Raw genomic sequence first — 24,243 nt, 5'->3', positions numbered from 1 at the left:
GTGATTTAAGTGATAATATAAATTAGTGTAACTTAATAGCAAATATTATACGATTGAATCCCAGTTTAAGTCAGCTTCAATGTTATTTTGCTCATAATAATGTCTTTTATCTTTTCACATTAAGTAAAAGAAAAATGTTAAATTATTACATTAATACTTTGTTGCATTATGATTGGTTCATATATTAAACGTGTAATTATTTACCTATCTTGAAATTCCAAATCATATCTTTAAATAAGAAAGTATCCTTATATTGTTGTTTAAAAAAAAAAAAAATGTAGTGTTTTTTTTTGCGTATAATTGTGTATGTTAATTACATTCATTTAGGTATGGGGCCATACCTTAAGCATTTAGAATGGCCGAGCTATGTCGGAACGAGGACATTCCGATTGCAGAATGGCCGACTGTTAGCATCCTCTCTAAACGCACTATTAAAACATAAAGGGTAGTTGAAGATTGAATATAGAAAAGTGGCGGTAGATGTGCGCAGGGCGGCCATTAGGCGATTGACGAAGAACTCGAGGGAAATAGGATAGACAATTGTATCTGATGTACTTATAAATAAGATTATCAAGAATACAAAGTACTGTTTCAAAGGCGTTCGTCTTATTTATCCGAGGACTCCTCACATACGGAACCCTCGGTGGGCGAGTCCGACTCGCACTTGTTTATTTTTACTTCGTCTGGCAGTTTGTTGTATACTGACGGGCCGACAATATACATCGACCGTTCGGATTTGCGCAGATTGTGTGCGGGGGTGACGAGCAGGTGGGCGAGTTTGTTGCTTCGCAACTCATGGGATGGGTTCACGCCACGTCGACAAAAAGTACCCAAGTAGTTGTGTGTGAAGAGAGCTGCCTGGTAGATGAACTCGCAAGGGAGGGGCATAATATTAAATTCATCATGTTTGATGTTAATGGGCCATTTTTTTTTCAAAGTTGTCCATTCCACTTTTTTTTTTGGATTTGGAAATATTTTTATGTGGTTTCCACTCGGAATCACGAGCTCTTTCAATTCTACTAGGAGATAACAAGTGTCCCAAGGTTTTTTTCCCATTCCGTTACCATTTTTTCATACATTTTGTATGGCGGTAACGGAATGGAAGGTACGAAAAAATGTATGGAAATCTTGGGACATTTTTTTTCTCCTCAAAGACCTCTCTATTATGAGTATTAATCGCGTAAAAAATACCCATGTCACAAAAAAAGTGGGGTGGACAACTTTGAAAAAAATGGCCCTAATATGCCAACGCACAGTGTGGGATCAGACCTCATTTTTGACCATGGTCTTTTTATTGTAAAAACCGGTAGCCTAGACCAAAACAATGCTACGACTAAAATTCCCGAATGTCAAGTATGACTAGTTAACGAGATTTTATTTTTTGAAATTTAGGGTAAATGTACCCGAAAATTGACTAAAACTCAAAATATCCTGAGAACGGTATCGATTATCAAAAAACACTTTTAAGAGAACTTATAGAACTACCAATATACTATCGTATGGAATAATCAGCACGGTAATAGCATCATTCATATCGGTATTAGAACCAAATTAGTAATTTTCGATTTTGATTTTTTTTCTCGAAAGTTCCTGTATATTAGCATTTATTTTATTTTTTTTTTTACTGAAAGGTGATTAGCTTCCCTATATGCTATAATTTTTGCACTAAGCAATTCCATAGGATCTAGAAATTATGGTGTGCTTAATTACTCTATGGGGATTTTATATGGGACGTTTAAACACACCATAATTTCTAGATCCTATGGAATTGCTTAATGCAAAAATTATAGCATATAGGGAAGCTAATCACCTTTCAGTAAAAAAATAAAAGAAATGCTAATATACAGGAACTTTCGAGAAAAAAAATCAAAATCGAAAATTACTAATTTGGTTCTAATACCGATATGAATGATGCTATTACCGTGCTGATTATTCCATACGATAGTATATTGGTAGTTCTATAAGTTCTCTTAAAAAAGTTTTTTGATAATCGATACCGTTCTCAGGATATTTTGAGTTTTAGTCAATTTTCGGGTACATTTACCCTAAATTTCAAAAAATAATTTCTCGTTAACTAGTCATATTTGACATTCGGGAATTTTAGTCGTAGCATTGTTTTGGTCTAGGCTACCGGGTTTTACAATAAAAAGACCATGGTCAAAAATGAGGTCTGATCCCACACTGTGCAACGGGAGGAAGATTATTCTACAAGTTTAAGTACAAAAGGAATCGATTTTTGAAATTCGAACGCACGAATTCGTCGTTCGAATGTCTGTGGAAAACGACGTAATGCTATTTTTGAAAAAGGACGTTTAGTAATTTCAAAACTAGTGTACGAGCAGCAATCCTTTCACTCATCCCGTCCCGATACTTAACAGTGGCGACGATCTACCCGCGTGTGTAAAAAAAGTGACTAAGTGGCAGACATGAATAATTCGTCTCAAATTGGAATTTTGACGAATTTTGACCACAACACACAAACGTGGAAAGAGTATAAAGCACGTTTACAGCAGTGGTTCATTGCTAATGGCATCAATGCAACCAGTGACGCGACGGGAACGAAGCAAAGGGCGGTGCTGCTGAGCGCACTCAGCGATGCCACTTACAAGTTGGCTTCAGATTTAGCATTACCGAAAGATCTCCAAGTTGTTCCATTTGCTGACATTTGTTTGCTTTTGGACCGTCATTTTACACCAACAACGTGTGGATTTCACGAGAGGTTTAAGTTTTATTCGGTGACGCAAAATGAAGGGGAGACCTACCCCCAATATTATAACTATTATAAGACATTCTTACACAGATTGGCTGAGGCCCACGGTAAGCTCAAGAAGGCTTGTGTTGTGGGTACTCGGACAACGATATATACACGGAGTTTCCGAACGGTCGCCGAGCTGTCAAGTTGACTCTGTGACCAGCTGATTTCAAATATTGAAATTTAATTATATTTTTAGCTTTAAAGAGGAGTTCTACTCATTGTTAGTTAATTTAATTAGTAAAGTATTATCAGTGATACAGTTTTGGTGAAATTGACAACGTTACACCGAATATTTATTGGACTTTGAGGCAGGACTACCCAACTGTCAACGAGTGATCGCAGCCGTTGGAATCTGCGTTTGAAACGGGGAGAGTATTCCGTTTTATTTATCATTTATTTCTACACTCAAACAAAGCTCATTGCTGCGGCCGTGAGCAACGTCAAACAAACAACATTGGCACCGTGCAGTTTCCCTTTGCTTGACGAACTAGTGGAAGCACAAGACGAGACAAGACACATTCGCCACAGACACTGCCGACTACTGACACACTGCACACTATTCATTCCTACAGCTCTCATCTCTGTCGTCATCTTGGCAAATCTTTCAATCTCTGTTGAGATAAGTACTCATCCTTTTTTATTACATCTTTCAGAAAGCCAGACGAGTGACAATGGACACCAATATTGCGACCGAAACTCGCAAGGCAACGGCACGACAACTAGAGATGCAGCTAAAAACAACAGCACAGGACCTACAAGAGTCGAGGGCCTTGTCGAAGCAGTTGTTGGAGGAAAGGGAGGAAAGCGAAGTGGAGCTCCAGAAAGTAATCAACAAAAACTCAGAATTGAAAAGGGAGCTGGCGGACAATGATGTGCAGCTGACTGATGCCCGCGGAGAAGTGGACCGTTTGCAAGGCACAATAGACACCTTCAACCAGTGCGCATCGACACATGAAGTGGCCTTGGCCCGCATCACACAGTTAGAAGAAGAACTGGGTGCGGCTAATGAGGAACTTAATTTGTTTAGGAAAGAGCGGGAGCACTATGATGATGCTTCGCAGTTACAGAATGTGTACCAAGAGTTGGTAAGCGGTGAAACACAATTGAGTAGGGACTCCAAACACATAGTATTCTTTAATAGTAGTAATAAGTTAAAAAAGTACATTAAGATTAATAGGTATATTAGGAGAACCCAAAAGCTGATCAAAGGCCAGGCATGTATTAAAAAATATAGTAAATTAAAACATACATTAACAGTTATGAAAAATAGGGTTCAAGACTGTCATTCAGAGCTGGAAGTCAAGGAATCAAATTTTCTGAAATTAAATGCCGACATTAACAGGCTGAAAGATGAGCTTTTGGCAGTATCCACCATGGTGTGTGTGTGGATTGAGTGAGCACCTTCCGAAAATAAAAAAAAATATGCTGATCATTTAGTAAAAGTTCTAAAACAATTGTAAAACGAATCTCTGAATTTGTAAAAAGATAAATCAAAAGATACAGCCATTAACATGTGCTCACTCAGTTCTCACAAACCACCAATGAAAACAGTGAATATATTCATTTAACATATAATATTTATATACTAACATTTAGTAAAAAATAGGCCAACCTACCTCTATAAATATTAGATCACCTAGTGACGTATTAAATTTTTTACAAATAGTTTCTTATGCTCACTCAATCCACACACTTTTGAAAAGCCGAATTTTGATGAAAAACATAAGATTTAGACCGCTATTATATGTGTATAGTTTAGTAAAAGTGAAATGGGAATTTGTAAAATACAAAACGAACCACTAACGTGTCAGGTTTTTTTATAATAAATTTTTGTAAGTGCTCACTCAGTCCACACGTTTTGAGAAAGTTAAAAATGTAAATATCTTACGATTGATAGCACCTAAGACACTCGAAAGTACTTCAACATTTAGTAAAATTTTTTACTAAATATCCACCATCTAATATTTTATATTCGTTGTCTGGTTTTAAAGATATTCAGACATAACTTTTCTCATACAAATGTATCAAGTAGGGTGACCACACTATGTCGGCTCCTGATTTTCCCCACCTTCCCATTGTCATATTGAGATTGGGGAGTTTCCTTCGTTCAATTTTGATAATATTAAACTGATACCATATTAATTCTCCATGTGCAAACTGTTTTTAGGTTATGTTCTTGGCCTAGTGATGATGTGTATTGTTTAATTTTTATCGACGTCAAGATAATAACCATATCGACATTCATGCATTAAAAAGGACATGAATGATAATTGGTAAGAAACAAAGAATATAATACTTCACTAGTAAGAAACCAGAACCTGGTAATCTAATCGCGCTAACAGATGAGCGTACCGGATTTGTAAGTGGGAGCGAGAAATAGTTATTCTTTTCTCGCTCCCACTTACAAATCCGGTAAACTATTATCAAAATTGAACGAAACTCCCCAATCTCAATATGACAATGGGAAGGTGGGGAAAATCAGGAGCCGACATAGTGTGGTCACCCTACTTGATACATTTGTATAAGAAAAGTTATGTCTGAATATCTTTAAAACCAGACAACGAATATAAAATATTAGATGGTGGATATTTAGTAAAAATTTTTACTAAATGTTGAAGTACTTTCGAGTGTCTTAGGTGCTACAAATCGTAAGATATTTACATTTTTAACTTTCTCAAAACGTGTGGACTGAGTGAGCACTTACAAAAATTTATTATAAAAAAACCTGACACGTTAGTGGTTCGTTTTGTATTTTACAAATTCCCATTTCACTTTTACTAAACTATACACATATAATAGCGGTCTAAATCTTATGTTTTTCATCAAAATTCGGCTTTTCAAAAGTGTGTGGATTGAGTGAGCATAAGAAACTATTTGTAAAAAATTTAATACGTCACTAGGTGATCTAATATTTATAGAGGTAGGTTGGCCTATTTTTTACTAAATGTTAGTATATAAATATTATATGTTAAATGAATATATTCACTGTTTTCGTTGGTAGTTTGTGAGAACTGAGTGAGCACATGTTAATGGCTGTATCTTTTGATTTATCTTTTTACAAATTCAGAGATTCGTTTTACAATTGTTTTAGAACTTTTACTAAATGAGCAGAGTATTTTTTTTTATTTTCGGAAGGTGCTCACTCAATCCACACACACACTCCACCATGTATGAGACTACTAAAAAACAAGTTGAGGAGCACATACAGGCTTTTAATAAAATGCTGCTAGAAAATAGAGATTTGGAGGAGCGGTGTAAGGCATTATTAAATGGAAAACATTGTAATTGTGGCCAAATGCCACCAGCAAAGATTATTCAAGCCGATGTGGCCCACGACACAACTAGGCATGCGGCAGTAGTTAAACAGCCCCCTAGAGCAGTCAGTAAGACTGTTGTTTTTTCAGATCAGATTGGGTTAGGAATGGGCCCATTATTAAGCTACCAGTTAGAGCAACAAGTGACAAATTACTGTTATCAAAACATTACTTTGTCTCATTTATGTGACCTTATTTCAAAGGGATGTTATGATAGCAGTACTACATTAGTAATTTTATTAGGAAATAGTCTTAATGTAGATAAGCTTAGCATAGATAAATTAATGTCCACACTAAATGTTATTGAAAAATCTGGTGTGGGGAAAATTATATTATGTGCACTACCTTATGCAGAAAATGTATCATATGACTATAATTGTAAGATAGCTTACTATAATTCTTTAATGTACCATGCCATAGCTGTTAATAAAAAGTACCATTTCTTTGACTTAAATAAATTCATTGAGCGCTTCATGCTAGCTCCTCGGAAGGTATTTTTGCCAAAGAAATTATTTGTATATTTAGTGGAGTTATTGGCCTTCAATATTGAGCCAAATAGATGTAATAGTGTTATATATAAGTCTCAGTCAGCTGACAAAGCCAAGGACCCCATGCCTCATTTAAACTAGATTGTAAGACAGCGGAAAAACACCTGAATATGAACGTTGTTCACCAGAATATTCAGGGTTTTTCCAGCAAAGAATTAGAAGTAGGATTATTTTTAGATAATAATAATGTTGAAGTTATGTGTATTACTGAACATTGGTTGAAGCAAGAACAGTTGATATTTGATTATGTTAATTTTAAATTAGCTAGTTTTTTGCCAGAAAATCTGCTGCTCATGGTGGCTCCCTTATTATTGTTAAAAATTGTATGAAGTGTAAAGAGCGCAAAGATGTTGTAAAATATTCCATAGAAAGAACTATAGAAATTTCATGTGTTGAATTAGACAGATATATTATTGTATGTGTTTATAGACCACCATCAGCTGACTTCAGCATATTTGAATCTACAATGGAAAATGTTCTGAATTTAGTATGCAAGGGCCAAAAACATGTTATTGTATGTGGAGATTTTAATGTTAACTTGCTCGAGTCATCTAGTAATACTGTTAAAATGTTCTGTTTGTTTAAATCATTTAATTTATTTAATTTATTTCTTGAACCTACCCGGGTAGGTGTGACTAGTGCAACATGCCTAGATAATATTTTTTGTAACTGTGAATGTATAGATAAGAAATTATTTAACTGTTTTCATTCCGATCACAGCGGCCAAAGGGCAGCTTTCTTAAACGTTATTCATGATACTCCACAAACAATAACATATAGACCCATTACTGGATCTCGCTTGGAATCATTCAAAAATGAAATTCTACATAGTTTGTCTATAATACCATTTTCGCATTATGACTGTAATCATTTGTATCAAGATGTTTTCAATGTAATTCTTAATCAATTTAATAACAATTTCAAAGTGAAATCTATTAGTGGGTCAAAAGTTAAAACAAAGTTTAGTGAATGGGCTACTGTAGGTATTCACAAAAGTAGAAAAAGACTTTATGAACTTTATGGTGAGAGAGAGCTGAACAAGAATTCAGAATTCCTGGACTATGTAAGAAACTACTCAAGAATCTTCAAGAAAGTGTGTTTAACTGCCAAGAAAAACTTTATTAGTTCTAAATTGAAAGTGTCGGACAACAAAGTGAAAACAACTTGGAGTATTATAAATAAAGAAGCTGGTAAATGTAAATCACGCGATTGTCAAGTCAACATTGTATCAGATAATCAACAAATAGTGTCGAACAGCGATGTTGCCTCGGCATTCGAAGATTATTTCTCAAATATAGCCGTTAACACCACAAAATGTTTACATTCTTCTGCGGCTCAAGCCCATTCATTACTTTGTGCTAATGTTAAGAAATGTAATAATTCATTTGAATTTAGTCAAGTAGACTCTGTAAATATTGTTAAAACATTCAAGTCACTCAATTTAAAGAAAACGGAAGACTTATGGGGAACATCAGTTAAAGTAATTAGTCATGTCATAGATATAATAGCACCTTACTTGGCCGTAATATATAATATTTCAATTTCACAAGGCACCTTTCCAGATCTTATGAAATGTAGCAAAGTCATACCGCTTTTTAAATCGGGTGATTCGAGTGATATAACCAATTTCCGTCCCATATCAATACTTCCTGTACTAAGTAAAGTCTTTGAGAAGCTAATGTTAAATGATCTACTGGGACACTTCAACAGACATAGATTACTTACAAGCAAACAGTTCGGTTTCACAAGGGGCCGTTCCACGACCGATGCTGCTTCGGTACTCATTAAACATATATATAATTTTTGGGAAAATTCTTGTGATGCAATTGGCATATTTTGTGATCTTTCAAAAGCCTTTGATTGTGTGGATCATGGAACGCTCATTTTGAAATTAGAACACTATGGTTTGTCTATAAATGCCCTAAACTTTATGTCTTCTTACCTTAGCAATAGAACACAAACAGTAGTTGTTAACAAAACTCGCTCTAGCGGGACTGTAGTCCAATTAGGAGTGCCACAAGGCTCAATTTTAGGTCCATTCCTGTTTTTGGTTTATATAAATGATTTGCCATGTATAGTGAAAAACTTTTGTGAAATAGTACTTTTTGCTGATGATACATCACTGCTTTTTAATGTTGACCGAAAATCTACGGATTACAATGTAATTAATAGCACGTTAGCTGATGTACTGCAGTGGTTTACTGTCAACAATTTACTTCTTAATTCTAAGAAAACCAAATGTATTCGATTTTCTCTGCCGAATGTTAAACCAATCGATACAAAAATACTTTTGAATGATGAATGCTTAGAGATGGTAGATACAACACTGTTTCTTGGTTTAACATTGGACAAAAATCTACAATGGAGTCCTCATATAAAGAAACTAGCAAGCAAATTAAGTTCAGCCGCATACGCCGTTAGGAGAATCAGGCAACTGACTAATGTTGAGACAGCTCGCCTAGTGTATCATAGTTATTTTCACAGTGTAATGTCATACGGTATTCTGGTTTGGGGCAAAGCAGCTGACATACAGACTATCTTTGTATTACAAAAGAGAGCCATTCGTTCTATTTACAACTTAGGAACACGTGAATCAGTAAGAGAACTCTTCAAAGAAATTAATATCTTAACTGTAACTTCCCAATACATTTATGATAGTATAATTTATGTTGTTAAGAATTTAGACTGTTTCACTAAGAATTCTGATATCCATAATTATAACACTAGAAACAAAAATAAGCTTGCCATAAAGAAGTTTCGTGTCCGTAAAGTACAGAAGTCATTTGTTGGGCAATGCATTCATTTTTATAATAAGTTACCTGACACTGCTTTGAGATTACCCCTCCCAGCTCTTAAGAACTACTTAAAAAAATCATTGATGTTAAAGGCTTATTACAGAGTCGAGGACTATTTGACAGACAAACATGCATGGCCCGAACCAGAAACTACAAAAAACGAATAGCAATTAAAATAATTGTATTATGTATAGAGGACACAGTTCAGATAAGAAAGCACATCAAATATTTTACCATATTTTATGTTGTGTAGGTAAATTACATATTTAATGATATTGAGATTCATATTATCTTTTTCTTCTATGACAATTTGATATGTTTTCTCTGAAGAAGAACGACATATTATTAAGCAATAATATAATTTATTGAAATTGATTTCCATAGAGTACCTAGTCTGTTCATATTCTTTGATGAATACTTTTGCATGTTAAATTGTATGTTGTTATTTAATGCATGTTAATTATAAGATGTAATGTTTTGAAAAGAAGTTGCCCGCCGAGTTTCTTGCCGGTCCCATAGTGGATACCCCCCTCCCAACTGAGGGGGGACTGAAATCTTCTCGAGGCTGAGGCGTAGGGTTAGAGCCGGCGTAGCTTTATTTGACGTTCATATGCGCATTGTAATATGCCTACTTGAAAAATAAATATTTCATTTTCATTTCATTTTCATTTTCATTTACAATATATAAATACTTATATATATAGAAAACATCCATGAACAACATATGCGGCAAGACTTCGCGGCCTAACGGCAGAATGCGGGTTTCTAAACGTGGAGGAGGCATTGACTGATCGATTTGTTATGGGAATGCTTCCGGGATCGGAGCGAGAAAAATTATTCGCTCAGAACCCAGCAGATTTGACACTTTCGAAAGCGGTGGAGCTGGCAGAAAGCAGACGTTGTGCACGCGCCGGGGCAACATCGGCTACGGGACAGGAACCGTCGGACAGGACTCTAATCCAGTGTTTAAAATTGCTTCGAAAGATCAAAAAAGTGCTAAAGTGTTGTGTTCCGTTTGTGGTTTTAATAATCACACGGCCGAAAAGTGTCGTTTTGCTAACCATAAGTGTCGGAAGTGTCATGAGAAAGGTCATTTGCGCCGTATGTGTAAAAAAATAAATTACGTAGGTGAAGTCTGTGGGGGCGATGCGGGCGATGACGGTGAGTGCTATTATTATAATATTCGGTCATCATCAGGTAATCCGATGATGGCACAGGTTCAGGTCAATAAAGTGCCAATGAAAATTTTAGCTTTTAAAACACAAATAGATAGAATATACAATCTTCAACTTCGATTAATTAAAACCTTAGTAAATAAAAAAACTCGAGAGAAATGTAATAAACGTTATGAAACACTTTTTAAAAAATGTAATGTATTACCAGTGCAAGAAAAATTTAAATTTCTGCTAGCAGTCAATCAATTTAACTGGTCAAATTTCAAAACGCCTAAATCGTACCCTAGTTCCCTAAGATCCTTACCGGTAGCGAGGAAAACCTTTATGGAACCGCAGGCTAGTAACTATTACGGTAAGAGGACTAGATACTATTTAATACCTAGAATATTTAATGTTATTCCATGTCATAACGATTGTAATAGCCTAGTGTCCTTCAAAAATAAGATAAAAAAGTTTTTATTAGATAATTATCAGAAAACGGGTTAGCGTAAATGTATCAATTAGACATTAGAATTAGTACCTAAGTAATGTAGTTTAATTAGATTAAGTATGAATCAGCATCAAAATTGTGCAATGGTTTCACAGTTCTCCGACCGCCTTCAAAACTTGTTTTTGTAGTTAGATAATGGCCACCAGCTGGTCAGACAAGTGTGTTGCTGTTACTACCTACCTTACACAGTAGACGATAAGGAAATAATAGTGAGTGCTTGCATTCGCCAACAAACTGTCATACAGTTTGGCGAAAATACTATAATTAGAATAATACTGTGTAACCTTTTTTGAGTAAATAAATTAAAAAAAAAAAAAAAGTTTGAGGTCGACACGGGCTCGGCGGTTACCGCAATATCAGAGCAAACGTATTTACGTTATTTTAAAGATGTGGCATTGTCTAAAACTCATAAGCGTTTAGTATCTTATTCAGGTGATAAAATGCATTGTTTAGGTATCGTACCGTTGCCATTTACGTATGCAGGGAAAACTAATTTATTAAATGTACACGTGATTCGCGGCGGGGCAGGACCATTATTAGGTAGGGATTTTATATCGCAGAATAATTTGGAATTGGTGCAGGTAAATTTTTGTGAGCAATCACCTAACCTTATCGATCAATGGCATTCGAAATTTCCTTCTGTTTTTTCAGATAAATTGGGAACGTTTAATAAATATAAAGTTAAACTTAATTTAAGAAAAGATGCTCAACCGATTTTTTTTAAGGCGCGACCAGTGGCTTTTGCTTTACGCGATAAGATTGATAAGGAATTGGACCGGCTGGTTAGTGTAGGCATATTAAAACCGGTTGAACATTCGGAATACGCATCCCCGATCGTGCCTGTGTTGAAAAGAGACGGGTCGCTGCGCCTGTGCGCCGACCTGTGACGCCGACTATTCTGTGTCTATCAACAAACAGCTGATAGTAGAACAATAGTACATTACATCAGAGGCCGGGAAAATGAGGATTTCCGGCCAAGTGGATATATACGGCCGAGCGAGCGTGCGAGCGAGGCCGGATAGGGATACGAGGCCGGGAATCCGTTTTCACGCCGAGACATGTATAGTGCTTTTCTCAAACATACAATGAAATAAAAAAAAATGCTCTAAAGGACAATATTTTATAAAAAAAAGTTACTTTGCAGGCCTAGGCCTGAAAAATAATATGAAATCCCTTTACAGTCCTCTCGAGTTGTTGCGCCCAAAAAGCGATACTTCCCAGCCCATTTTAAGGAACGTAAAGTGAGAGAGAGAGAACTGGAGCGGAAGCACGTTTAGGATAGTCCTCAATAATAGCGCGTAGTTCCCAGAGGGAAGCAGGGGGCTATTATGTCGGAATTTGTATTGTATTCCTATGATTCGATACATATCAAGTTCCAACCGGCGAGCCTAACCAAATCGGGAAAAATCTTAACACCGCGATGTACGAATTCTATGGGCTGGGGTCAGCGCCATCTAGCGGGTTTTTTGGTAACTAAACCGGTGTCGCCGCTCGGCGCGCGAACTAAATCTTGAAGCAAAACTTTATTATTTTTCGATCTAAACGTGTTGATTCTCAAATGGAACTTGTAGGCATTAAATCAAAAATTTGTGATATGAAGCCAAGAATGTAATAAATCTTGACCTAAGTCCGTGTTGATTTTTTATTTAAAACCTGCTCGAATTATGAATGAAGTCTATAAGCATCAAACCAAGAATTATAATAATCAAGCCAAGATTGTTCTAAATCTTGAAGTAAAACCTTGATATTTTTTGATTTGAACTTGTTGATTCTCAAATGGAGCTTGTAGACATAAAATCAAGAATTTGTGACACAAAGCCAAGAACTTAATAAATCTTGACATAAATCTGTGTTTATTTTTGTTTTAAGTTATTCTGGAACTTTGAATGGAGTTGCAAAGCATCAAATCAAGAACTATTAAAATCAAGCCAAGATTGAACTAAATCTTGACGTAAAACCGTGTATTTTTTTTATTTAAACTTTTATGTCTTGACTGTAGAACGTAAAAGTTAAATTAAGAAATTATGATTTCCTATTAAAAACGCAGAATTCTTGTAGTTAAATTGTGGTGAATCTTCTTTTAACAGGTTTTTATTTTTGCTTTGATAAAGGTTACTTGAACCAAAGACGTTTTTTAAGAACTAGCATATTCATACTAAAACGGTGTAATATTTTGTTGCAAATAAATACTTCTTTGATTCAAATCTGTCCTATTTGTACCAAATGTATATAAAGTTACGACTGAACAATTTTGATTCTTCTTTGAAAAAGGAATATCCCTTTAGGTTAAGACCATGTTATTAGATGAAGAATTATATTATTCCTTTTAAATAACAGTGTTTGAGAGAGTTTTCCGTCTTAAATTAAAATATCTTTTCTATCTGTGCAGCGTTATGCGATGTTCTTGAGTGCTTATAACTACACTATTGAGTACATTCGCAGCGCTGATAATAGTGCAGATTATCTGTCGCGGGCGAGCGTAAACAATGATGACTCATCTGCTGCCGGCGCCGGCCACACTAAGGCTGGGGCACCAGTGTCAATCGACGATAGGGCGTCGTACATAAACTATGTAGCTGACGATAGCTTGCCTGTTACTTTTAAGACATTACGTGAAGAAACCGAGAAAGATCCTTTATTAAACCAAGTGATGAAATTCGTTTCCAGCGGGTGGCCAAAAAAAGTAACCATGCAGGGTATTCAACCGTACCTGCTCTGTAAAAACGAATTAGCAATAGAAGACGGTGTAATTATGCGGGGACATAAAATAGTTATACCTGAGTCGTTAAAGTCTAAATTGTTGTCGGAGTTGCATAAATCTCATTTGGGCATTGTTAAATGTAAAGCAGAAGCTAGAAGTAGAATATGGTTTCCTGGTATAGATGGTGCTATTGAAAATATGATAGGTAGTTGTGATATTTGTAACCAGCTGAGACCATCGCCGACGCGCGCCTCGCTCGCAGTGTGGCCATACCCTAAGCAGGCATTTTATAGGGTGCATATAGCATCGATCTAAAGTTAAAATCGATGGCATATAGATTTCTTGGGCCCAATAAATAATAGGTCATTTTTAGTATTAGTAGACGCGTACTCAAAATGGGTGGAGGTGTATAGTGTAAATTCGACTTCAACGTCAGTTGTTGTATCAAAGCTATATGAATTTATGTCACGATTCGGATTAATTCACACGCTAGTTAGTGACAATGCCACATGTTCCACCGAGATGATGTGATGTTGCACCGAGTAGGGCGCTCTACGTGTCTCGCCTGCATTACTCCGCCATGGCCGACGAGGTGGTGGACTACGTTCGCCGGAAGACTGGCTACACGCTGAGGGTGCAACAGCTGCAGTCGCGTCACTACGTGCACTTCAGCTCGTTCGTTGTGCGCGTGCCGCGGCCGCTGCAGGACACCATCGCGAGCGCAGACTTCTGGCCGAAAGGTGTGGTTTTTCGGCGGTTCCGGGGCAACCTGCCAAATCCCACACCGGGGCAAACGACGCAACGGAGCCACGCTGTGACGTCATCGCCCAAATCAATTGTTTAATTTTATTTTTAATTTTGTTTTCATTTTTTTCTGTGTTTTTTGTTATCTAAGTTTCGTGACGCATTGGTTTTACTGTAATGTCATGCAAACATGTTTTTACTAAATAAATAAATAAATGTTTTTTATCTGACGAATTCCGTGCGTTTTGCGCTGTGAACGGAATTTCGCACGTAACTTCGCCTGCCTATCACGCAGCCAGTAATGGCCAGGCTGAAGCTTATATAAAGATAGCCAAGAGGGGCATACGTTCTTGCCTTATGGCTAGTACTACTCAGAGGAAGGCAGATGAAAGTCTGTGCAAATACCTATTCGATTACAGAAATTCTGTACATGTCACTACGGGAACTTCACCTGCCCAGATCGTATTCGGCCGCAAGCTTCGATCGCGCTGGGACTTATTACATTCTCCATCACTATCGCTGTCCTCGTCCCACGCTCATGTTAAATCGGTGGAGCGTAAACAGTATTTACAGAGTAAATCCTTTGGTGGAAGAGAAAGGCCATGTTTTAAACCGGGTGATTATATAATGTATAAGAAACACTGTAGTAACAAAAAATTCATTTGGAAGAAAGGTGTAATAGTGAAGCAGATAGGTAGAACTGTATATTTAGTTAAGGATCACGTTACGTTAGTGCAACTAAAAAAACATATCACTCAACTGGTACCGATTAAAGGAGTGGACGATAACAGATTACGTTGCCCCAGTAATGAAAGTTTGGTGGAAGCGGAAGAACCCTCGGTCAACGACAGTAGTGCTACGCCCTTACCGGCGGCCAGCGGCAGTGTTGCTACCAACGAGGTTGAGTCGTCCTACCCGCCGGTCAGCGGCAATCATGAGCCTCCCTCACCTTCACCAGCTGAAAGGGAAGAGGAAGATGGTACCTCGGACGGGTCCACCCCAACCGTCACGTCAGGTGGAGAAGCGGAGAAATTTCTTGAGATGACAATGTTGAGTCGCAGGATTTAGCTACCCCCACTGACCAGAGTTCAAGGGGTGGGTTGTCAGGCATGTTGTTACGTCCACTTCCACGAACAGATTATAAACCCTTTTATTGTATGAACCGCACAAAACTGTAACTTAGTTTAAGAAGTCTACTCTCCATTAAAAACGGGGAGAAATGTTACGTATGCATGTACTAGTATAGGTTAAAATAAGGTGTCATTGCGAATAAACGTCAGTGCGTATCCGAGCAGCAATCGTTTCACTCATCCCGTCCCGATACTTAAGGCCGTTTTCACATTATCCGATCCGATATCGGGTGTAGGAAGGATGTAAAATGTAAGATTTATGCGCTTCCAGGTCTTTATTTATGTATTTGATAGATCATTATTACTAAAAAACGATATAAAACGCAAAAATTGCGGATTTAATGCAGATGGCACTTTCCTACAACAGTTTTTGTCCGAGGCACCATCGAACTGCCGATATCGGCAGGACGCTTCCGACATTTTTGGCATGCCGGAGCCCCGCCAGCTGTCTGCTGATAATATTTGTATGTGTGCGTATATAATGTAGGTATACGTTTGTAGTAGTGTGCGTGACAAAAATGGCGTCTATTAAACAGCTGTTAATGATGAATTTCTGTTGAAAAAAAAAGATTGTAATTCATCGGTCCGAATTGCGGATACTAATTTTTTCATGTTTTAGTAGATATAGTTAAATGTAAAATTATTTATTTTACCTGCACACACTTGAGTATTTTTATGCTCGTTATTTTAATTTTACAATAAAATATTTTAAATATAGTGCTTATAATTATTAAATATAAAATTTTTTTAAAATATTTTTTGATACAAAATCATACTTCATTGATTTGGAACAATGCGTTTTATCGGACCGACATCCGACATTATCGGAAGCGTTTATCGGGTGTAGGATGTCGGTCTGACACCCAATATCAGATCGGATAATGTGAAAACGGCCTAACAGTAACCATTATAAATCATTTATAGTTTTAATTAAATAGTTTTAATGAACATCCTCTTTAAAAATATGGCGTTTAACCGGTTTTTCGGTTAACTGGTTAACCGGTTTGCATACCCTACTTGAAATGCTTGTGTTAAATTGTCCCATACCTCTTTTGCCGACTTTGCGTCTTGTATATGAACATACAACATGGGATTCACTAAGAATATAAGCTTTGATTTTGCCTTTAAATCTTTCTTAGTATCTGTTTCTGTACCTTGAACACAATCCCAAAGTTCCTCATGTTGGAGATAGGCTTGGACGGCAAAACTCCAACTTGTCCAATTGTCACGGCCTGTGAGCTTATCTATGGCCATCATATGACTGTTTGATGCCATCTTTTACAACTTTTTAAGCTGAAAAAAATAACTCCGGCGACCGAAACTATTCCCGACTTTTGAGGTTAATTTGACACTATATACTTTATTGTTTTGCAACAAACACTTAACGTTTCTCGAAACTAACTTTAACAGGTAGGGAGAGGCCCATAACCTGATGAAATAACACAAGCGACTTTTAAGACTTATATTAAATAAGAAAAACAAATGAAATTACAGTAGTAATGACACGGCAAATTAGCTAGGCAGAGATAGGGTTTTCGACGAGCACGAAAGTTATGCCAACAACATTACAGTGATAGTTTATGCAGGGGTTTGCGTTCACACTTCAACACAAATATCAAATGATATTTCGCACATATAAGTTTAGAAAAACTCACCTAATGCTATATAGCATAGACATAGTAATTATAGTAAAACACATGTCTTACCTTAGATCCTATCTGGTTCCCACATTGCCCAACCTGAACATGCACTATCTCACGCATTTTCACTAAATTATACAATAACTGCACTATAATAGCCTTATTTTCAACCGTGATACAGTGCAGCACAAACTACTAAGAAGATACTACGTATCAGTGCAGAGTGTCCAGTGTTGCCAGCGCATATCTCTAAAGTAAAATCCATAATCCTACGGACCAAATTGACAAGAGTGGGAACAAAAAATGTTGCCACAGTTTGGCCAGTGTCGTGTTATCGATATGAAAATTATTATTACATCGTAGATTTAAGGTGCACCCAGACGGGACAATGAAATTGGCACTTTGATCGGCTAATCAATATACCAACTTTTTCTGTGATTTCGACAGATCAAAAGGTCTGTAGACCCCTTGTACAATCGCCCTCGAGTAGGGAAATTGTAGTTGAGAAAATCTAACGATCTATGCCAGTGAAAGCGAATCAAATCGAAAGGCCAACTCACCCTGTCTCCGCTCGGCGAACAGCTGGTCGGTACCGACTCTCCTCGATGGCGGGCTGGTGCTGGAGACGTCGCGGTGAGGGCCTTGATCACCTCAATCGACAATTTTAGCGAGTTTTTGCTTTTCGCGACGAACGAGCTTGCGCACAGGGCAATGAGCAGCCATCAAATCGATCTACCTTCAACTGGCTTTTATAAATGTCAAATTAATTCGAAGAAACTACCCTACGTACTGTCGCTAATAGATTTGCGTTCCATTTTACGATATAAGAGAAAGGACATGAATTCAAAAATACCTAAATATATACCTAAACTAAAGTGAGTATAGTATGGTGTCCGGATCGATCATTCCGCCCACCAAATACGAAGTATTTTAAGAATAAGCTAGTCTATGGATAAAGGGCACACCTTTACCAGAGGTCGTTGTATTAGACCTGACTGTGACCGAAGTGTGGCTACGCGGGAGGTTCCGTCCTTGCCCGGATGCAACGATACTATACGACCAAGTGACCAATGAAGCGGTTTCAGTTGTTCATCTTTAATTAATACTAATGCACCGAGCTTGGGCTCATCAATATCTGAATGCCATTTCGCGCGTTGATTCAACGTATGCAAGTACTCTAAATGCCATCGCTTCCAAAAATCGCGGTGAAGTTTCTGTACTAGCTGCCAGCGATTTGAGATGGACATATTCGTTTCGATGGTTGAAGTGTCTACGAGCGAAGTCAAGGGCTCTAAGGTGAGAAAATGTCCATAGCACGGACATGTCATTAGGATCAGAGCTCATCTCACAGAGTGGCCGTGAGTTGAGCGTTGACTCGATTTGAGCTGCCACCGTCAGAAATTCTTCGTAAGTTAAGATTTGGTTTCCTACAACGCGAGCGAGATGTGTTTTAAATGATTTAATATTAGATTCCCACAGGCCGCCGAAATGGGATGCGGCTGGTGGATTGAAAGAGAATTCGATATTCTCACGAGAAACCGCCTCTTGCATGAGTGGCAGCAATGCGTTATAAGCTCCTACGAAATTCGTACCCCGGTCACAATGTATGCGCTGGCAACGGCCACGACGAGCGATAAATCGACGCAAGGCAGCGAGAAAGGCTTCTGTGGTTAGTCCTATAACAAGTTCGATATGAGAGGCCTTAGTCGCGAAACATATGAATAAACATACGTGTGTTTTAAAGGGCCTGGCTCCACGATAACGTTTAATGTACGTGGGAAAGGGACCCGCGAAGTCGACACCTATACACGAGAAAGGCTTTACTTGCGAAATTCGAGTCTTAGGGAGATCTGCCATGCGAGGCACCAAAGGTTTTGGATTAGCGCGAAAGCATTTTATACATTTCGATAGGCGAGAACTAATTACACGTTTAGATGCGAGGATCCAAAAATTTTGTGCGATCAGGAAATGGAGTGTGCGTAACCCCGGATGTTGATTATCATTGTGTACTTGTCGACAACGAGGTGCGTCATACGGTCCTGGCTGGGGAGAAGTAAGGGGTGCTTGCAATCATAATCAAGTTCGGAGTGAACCAGTCTACCGCCCACCCTCAACAAGCCTGACCTATCGATAAAGACGCTTAGTTTTTGAATTGCTTGGGCAATTTTTTACCTGTTTTTAAGGCATTAAACTCGTCAGAAAATGACTTTTCTTGAGTTAGTTTTACTAGATGTGTAAGAGCACCGTCGAGTTCCGATTGAACAAGCGGGCCGAAACGTCTACTGTCAGGGGAGCGACAGTTATTTACGAAACGAAGAATGTAAGCGACGACGCGCTTAGTTTTATTCAGACTTGAATGTCTGGATAAGAAATCGTCAAGCTGATTGACAGCAATGAACAGTGTGGTCTGCTTGAGAACACTTCGTTCTTCCGATAGATCCGATTGCGATTCGATGGTTGATGGTGGCTTTGGCCAACAGCTACTGTCAAGTGCAACCCAAGCGGGGCCTGTCCACCATAAAGGGTGGTTTACAAGTTCTCGGACGGTTACTCCGCGAGAGGCACAATCGGCAGGATTGGTTTCTGACGTGACATGGCACCAATGACCAGCCGGTATTTTGTCCTGTATGTGGCTTACGCGATTACTGACGTAAGTCTTCCAACGATGCGATGGCGAGCGTAACCAAGAGAGTGTTACGGTAGAATCTGACCAACAGAATACGTCTTCAAATTTGATGTCTCTGTCGTAGATCTCCTTTACGTGTACAACGAGGTCTGTCAGCAAAACTGCAGCGCAAAGTTCCAGTCGAGGAATAGAGGTGCGTTTCAAAGGCGAGACTTTGCAGCGTGACATTATCAAATGGGTGGTGATGCTACCATCACCGTGCTCGATGCGAAAGTAAATGACCGCTGAATATCCTGCTTCAGAAGCGTCACAGAAGCCATGCAGTTGAACACTGCAGGACTTCGTCGATAGGATGAATCGAGGTATCTCGAGAGACGACAATAACTCGAGATCTGTACGATAACGAAGCCAGCTTTGGTTGATGTTGGGGGTGCTACCACGTCCCAATCCAGACCAAGATTCCAAAGATCTTGTATTATGCGTTTAAACGAGAGTGTCAAGGGTGTAAGAAACCCAAGAGGGTCAAATATGCGCGCCAATTCTGAAAGAATGTTTCTTTTGGTGCACTTTTCATGAAGCGGATTGACAGTGAAGGTGAACGCGTCTGTGGACGGGTTCCACTCCATACCGAGCACCTTAACAGGAGATGTCGGTTCCGAATCGAAAGAGAGCGTCTTATTATGACAATGGGCTGGGTCGAGACTCTCGAGCAGACGGGGACAGTTACTCGACCACTTACGGAGTTCAAAACATCCCCTCTCTAAGATCTTTATGACCTGAGACTGAAGGTCGAGCGCTGATTCGACAGATTCAGCGCCTGTCACTACGTCGTCGACGTAAATGTCCCGTTTAAGGACTTCAGCTGCACGAGGATATTCTTTGCCTTCGTCGATGGCTAATTGGATCAATGCACGAATTGCGAGAAAGCTAGATGAAGACATACCGTATGTCACGGTATTTAAGCGAAATTCTTGTATAGGTTCGTCGAGTGAGAACCTGAACAAAATGCGTTGAAAGTCTCGATCACTAAGAGAGACTAAGATTTGTCGATACATTTGACGTATGTCGGCTGTGAAGACAACCGCATGCAAACGAAAACGAAGTAATATCGAAACGAGATCAGATTGCAGTTTCGATCCAACCAGCAACTGATCATTCAACGAGGGACCTCCAGCAGGCTGAGCAGTAGCGTCGAAAACTACCCGCAATTTGGTAGTGGAGCTGCTGGGCTTAAGCACGCAGAAATGTGCCAAGTGGTAAGCTCGGCCATCCGATCGAGGTGCGACCGGGTCCATATGTCCAGCATCGAGATAATCACGCATAAAGTTATTGTATTCTGTCCGAAGTTCCGGTTCACGAGAGAGTCTCTTTTCGAGAGAGTTTAGGCGGCGCTCGGCAAGAGCGCGCGAGTCACCAAAATGCGGATCGACGTTTCGGAACGGTAAGTTCACGATATATCGTCCGTTCGGGTCACGTGTATGAGTCGAGGCGAATATTTTCTCGCACATGACTTCATCGTCAGTTAAAGGCGAAGCCTTCGGAAGACTTTCTATCTCCCAAAATTTTCGAATTTGGGAATCGAGCGATTCGATTGAGCAAAACAACGAAGTTTGCGAATGGGGAGTGGCGGAAGGAGCGCTTCCCATGACTACCCAACCAAGTTTGGTCTCAAAGATTGTGGGTCCGTTATCACATTCGTGGCGGTTACCCATGAAGATTTTACAAAAAACATCTACTCCCATTAAAATGTCGATACCCCCAGGTTTGTCAAAGTTAGAGTCGGCGAGATCGAATGCGTTGACGCATGGCAAACGGTCGATGTCAATTTTTACTGCAGGCTGATCGCTGCAGATTTTGGGTGCGACAATGGCTTCGATGCACATTTCGAAGTCAGACTTCATGCTGCGAATATTAAGAGTGGTATAGGAGGTCGACAATGTTGACACCTCACATACACCCTCGATCGAGGAGTATTTATGTCGAATCGGAAGTCCAAGTCGCTGGGCGCAACGTCGCGTGATGAGATTGGGCTGACTGCAATTGTCTATGACAAGACGAATTTTTTGATAACTACCGAAATTATCGAGTACCTCCACGTATGCTGTGGCAAAAAGCGAAATTTGACCCACAGGTGCTGAACCAGACGCAATCATGGTCACCTGTTTATCAGGCACCTGCGTCGGGGTATCGAGAAGCGAAGACGACGAGCAAGTCGCGGCGCCAGGGCTAGTGGCGGCCGAGGAGCCGACACTGACCTTGGGATTACCACCATCGACATCGAAATGAATAGTAGTGTGGTGGGCGACGTTACATTTCAAACAACGAGATTTCGATGGGCAAGTTTTGACTACGTGTCCCGAGCGTAAGCAGTTGACGCAGAGCCGATTGTCTTTGACAACAGAAAAACGCTCGTGAGGAGTCTTGTTCCGATATTCACTGCATTTAGCAAGATCATGATTCGACTTGCACAACGCACAACACGGTTCAATCGGAGCGGCGCTAGTGGCCACTAACGTTTTATAGACGGCGGCCGCAGGAGTACGTTCCTGTGGCGCGCGCCAGGCGGCGGCGGCGGAGCGCGGCGCGGCGGGCGCGCGCGCGGGGCGCCCGGGCGCGGCGGCGGCGGCGGGCGCGCGCGGCGGCCAAGCGGCGACACTCTCTGTGAGCGAGGCGAGTTCCAAAGCTTGACCGGCCTTATTCACATATTCCAACAACGACTCGAAAGAAGGTACATCCTTGCTGTCGTTCTGCAACTCAAAACGACGGCGGGTGTCCTGGTCCAATTTATTGATCAACAAATAGAACAATGTGAAGTCCCAATCGTTGACGGGAAATCTTAAGTTTTTCAAAACCGCGATGTTTTCTTTGAAGGTGTCTACCAGTCGACGTAATTCACTGGGAGAATTAGATTTCAACGAAGCGTTCTGAATTTCCTCCCAATGACGAAAAGCTAATTTTCGTTTGTTGTTGTATCGATCGATCAAGGCCGCGTAGGCATCTAAATAATTGCTATCCGATAAAGGAAAACCTTTTAACAATTGCAATGGTTCACCCGAAAGAAGTGTCATCAAAATTGAGAACCGCTCAATATTTGACAGTCGTTTGTTTTGATGTACCATTGTGTTAAACATATCGTAAAATGTTCCCCATGATTTAATGTTACCATCGAAGTGGACGAGATTCAAACGAGGCAACTTGACGGACAAATCGGTTCTATTTGTCTCGCCCTCGGTAGTGGTCGCGGAGGACAACGAAGTGTGAATTTCAATTATTTGAAAATATTTGTCGTCAAATTCTTGACGCACGACATCCTCCTGTTCTAACTCGTTCGCATCTGTTATTTCCGAAATGAGTTTCATGTGGTGGGTTTCAAAACTAGAACAATAGCCGTCTATTTTACTAAATCTAGACATAAACAACGGCAATCGCGAGGAATCCACCTTAGCCTGTAATCCGGCCGCTAAACATTCATCGATCCGTTTGATCGATATTTCACGTTTTAATTGCAAATTACGACGTGCGAGTGCCTTAGACATTGTCACTTCAAATGTGTAATGACCACGTTAATTTAATGTAAATGTAACCTATTCGACATATAAAAACAACTTGTAGTACAAACAATTTTCGACCTTATTTACTATGGTGTAAGGTCCACCAGCTACGACACTATTACAGAAAAATATTTCTTTCAATTGATAAGTGAGAGTAATTATTTATAACGATGAGTGCCTAAACTAGCGTATTATTTTTAAATGAGTTTAATAAAGGGAAGACAAAAACACTAGTTAGGTAAATTATTTCAATTAGAAAAACAAGCAGTTCGGTTCGCACTGATATGTGTTGCCGTTGGAAAATAGACCCTAATGGATAGGAGTGAAGTCCGCGAATACTTTGTGGGCTTGTGCCGATTATGAGTACGTAACGTAATTAATATTTAGCAGAAAGTAGTTAATTGATTAGGATTAAAAACTATGTGATTTGCCTATGTGAATAATAATGGACATCTATCTGTGGTCATTATTCAATAATAATGCACGATATATGTATAGACTAAATACGTGGTAAACAATATTACTAATTTATCTATGTTTTCGTACTATTATGTAAATTATATTTGTCTAACTATTATGTATTATCCACTTTACAAAATAACAATAACTAAATGTAATTATCGCTATTCTTAAAGTCCCAATTCAACACTATGTAGGTTGGTAATTATTACGTAATCACAAAATAGCACGCGGTGCAGTGTTATCCGACCAAATTACGAAGTATTCTATTTCAACGGGTTATGACAACAAATTTAACACCTACTTTATTTGGTC

General features: G+C 39.0%; 1 protein-coding gene across 1 annotated transcript in view; it reads right to left on the bottom strand.

Moving 5' to 3' along the window:
- The window catches only part of LOC125239294 (tubulin beta-2 chain-like), a 62,316-nt gene extending 44,782 nt beyond the window's left edge, over positions 1 to 17,534 (bottom strand). The window contains exon 1 of the mRNA XM_048146836.1: positions 17,359 to 17,534. Coding sequence (XP_048002793.1) covers positions 17,359 to 17,415 — 57 coding nt within the window. The 5' untranslated portion in view covers positions 17,416 to 17,534. The remainder of the gene's footprint in view (positions 1 to 17,358) is intronic.
- Positions 17,535 to 24,243: the final 6,709 nt, after the last annotated feature.

This window comes from Leguminivora glycinivorella, chromosome 25 (assembly GCF_023078275.1).
Source record: "Leguminivora glycinivorella isolate SPB_JAAS2020 chromosome 25, LegGlyc_1.1, whole genome shotgun sequence".
Classification (NCBI taxonomy): domain Eukaryota; kingdom Metazoa; phylum Arthropoda; class Insecta; order Lepidoptera; family Tortricidae; genus Leguminivora; species Leguminivora glycinivorella.
Note: the sequence above shows the minus strand (reverse complement) of the source record. Positions and strands in the feature narration are given on the sequence as shown.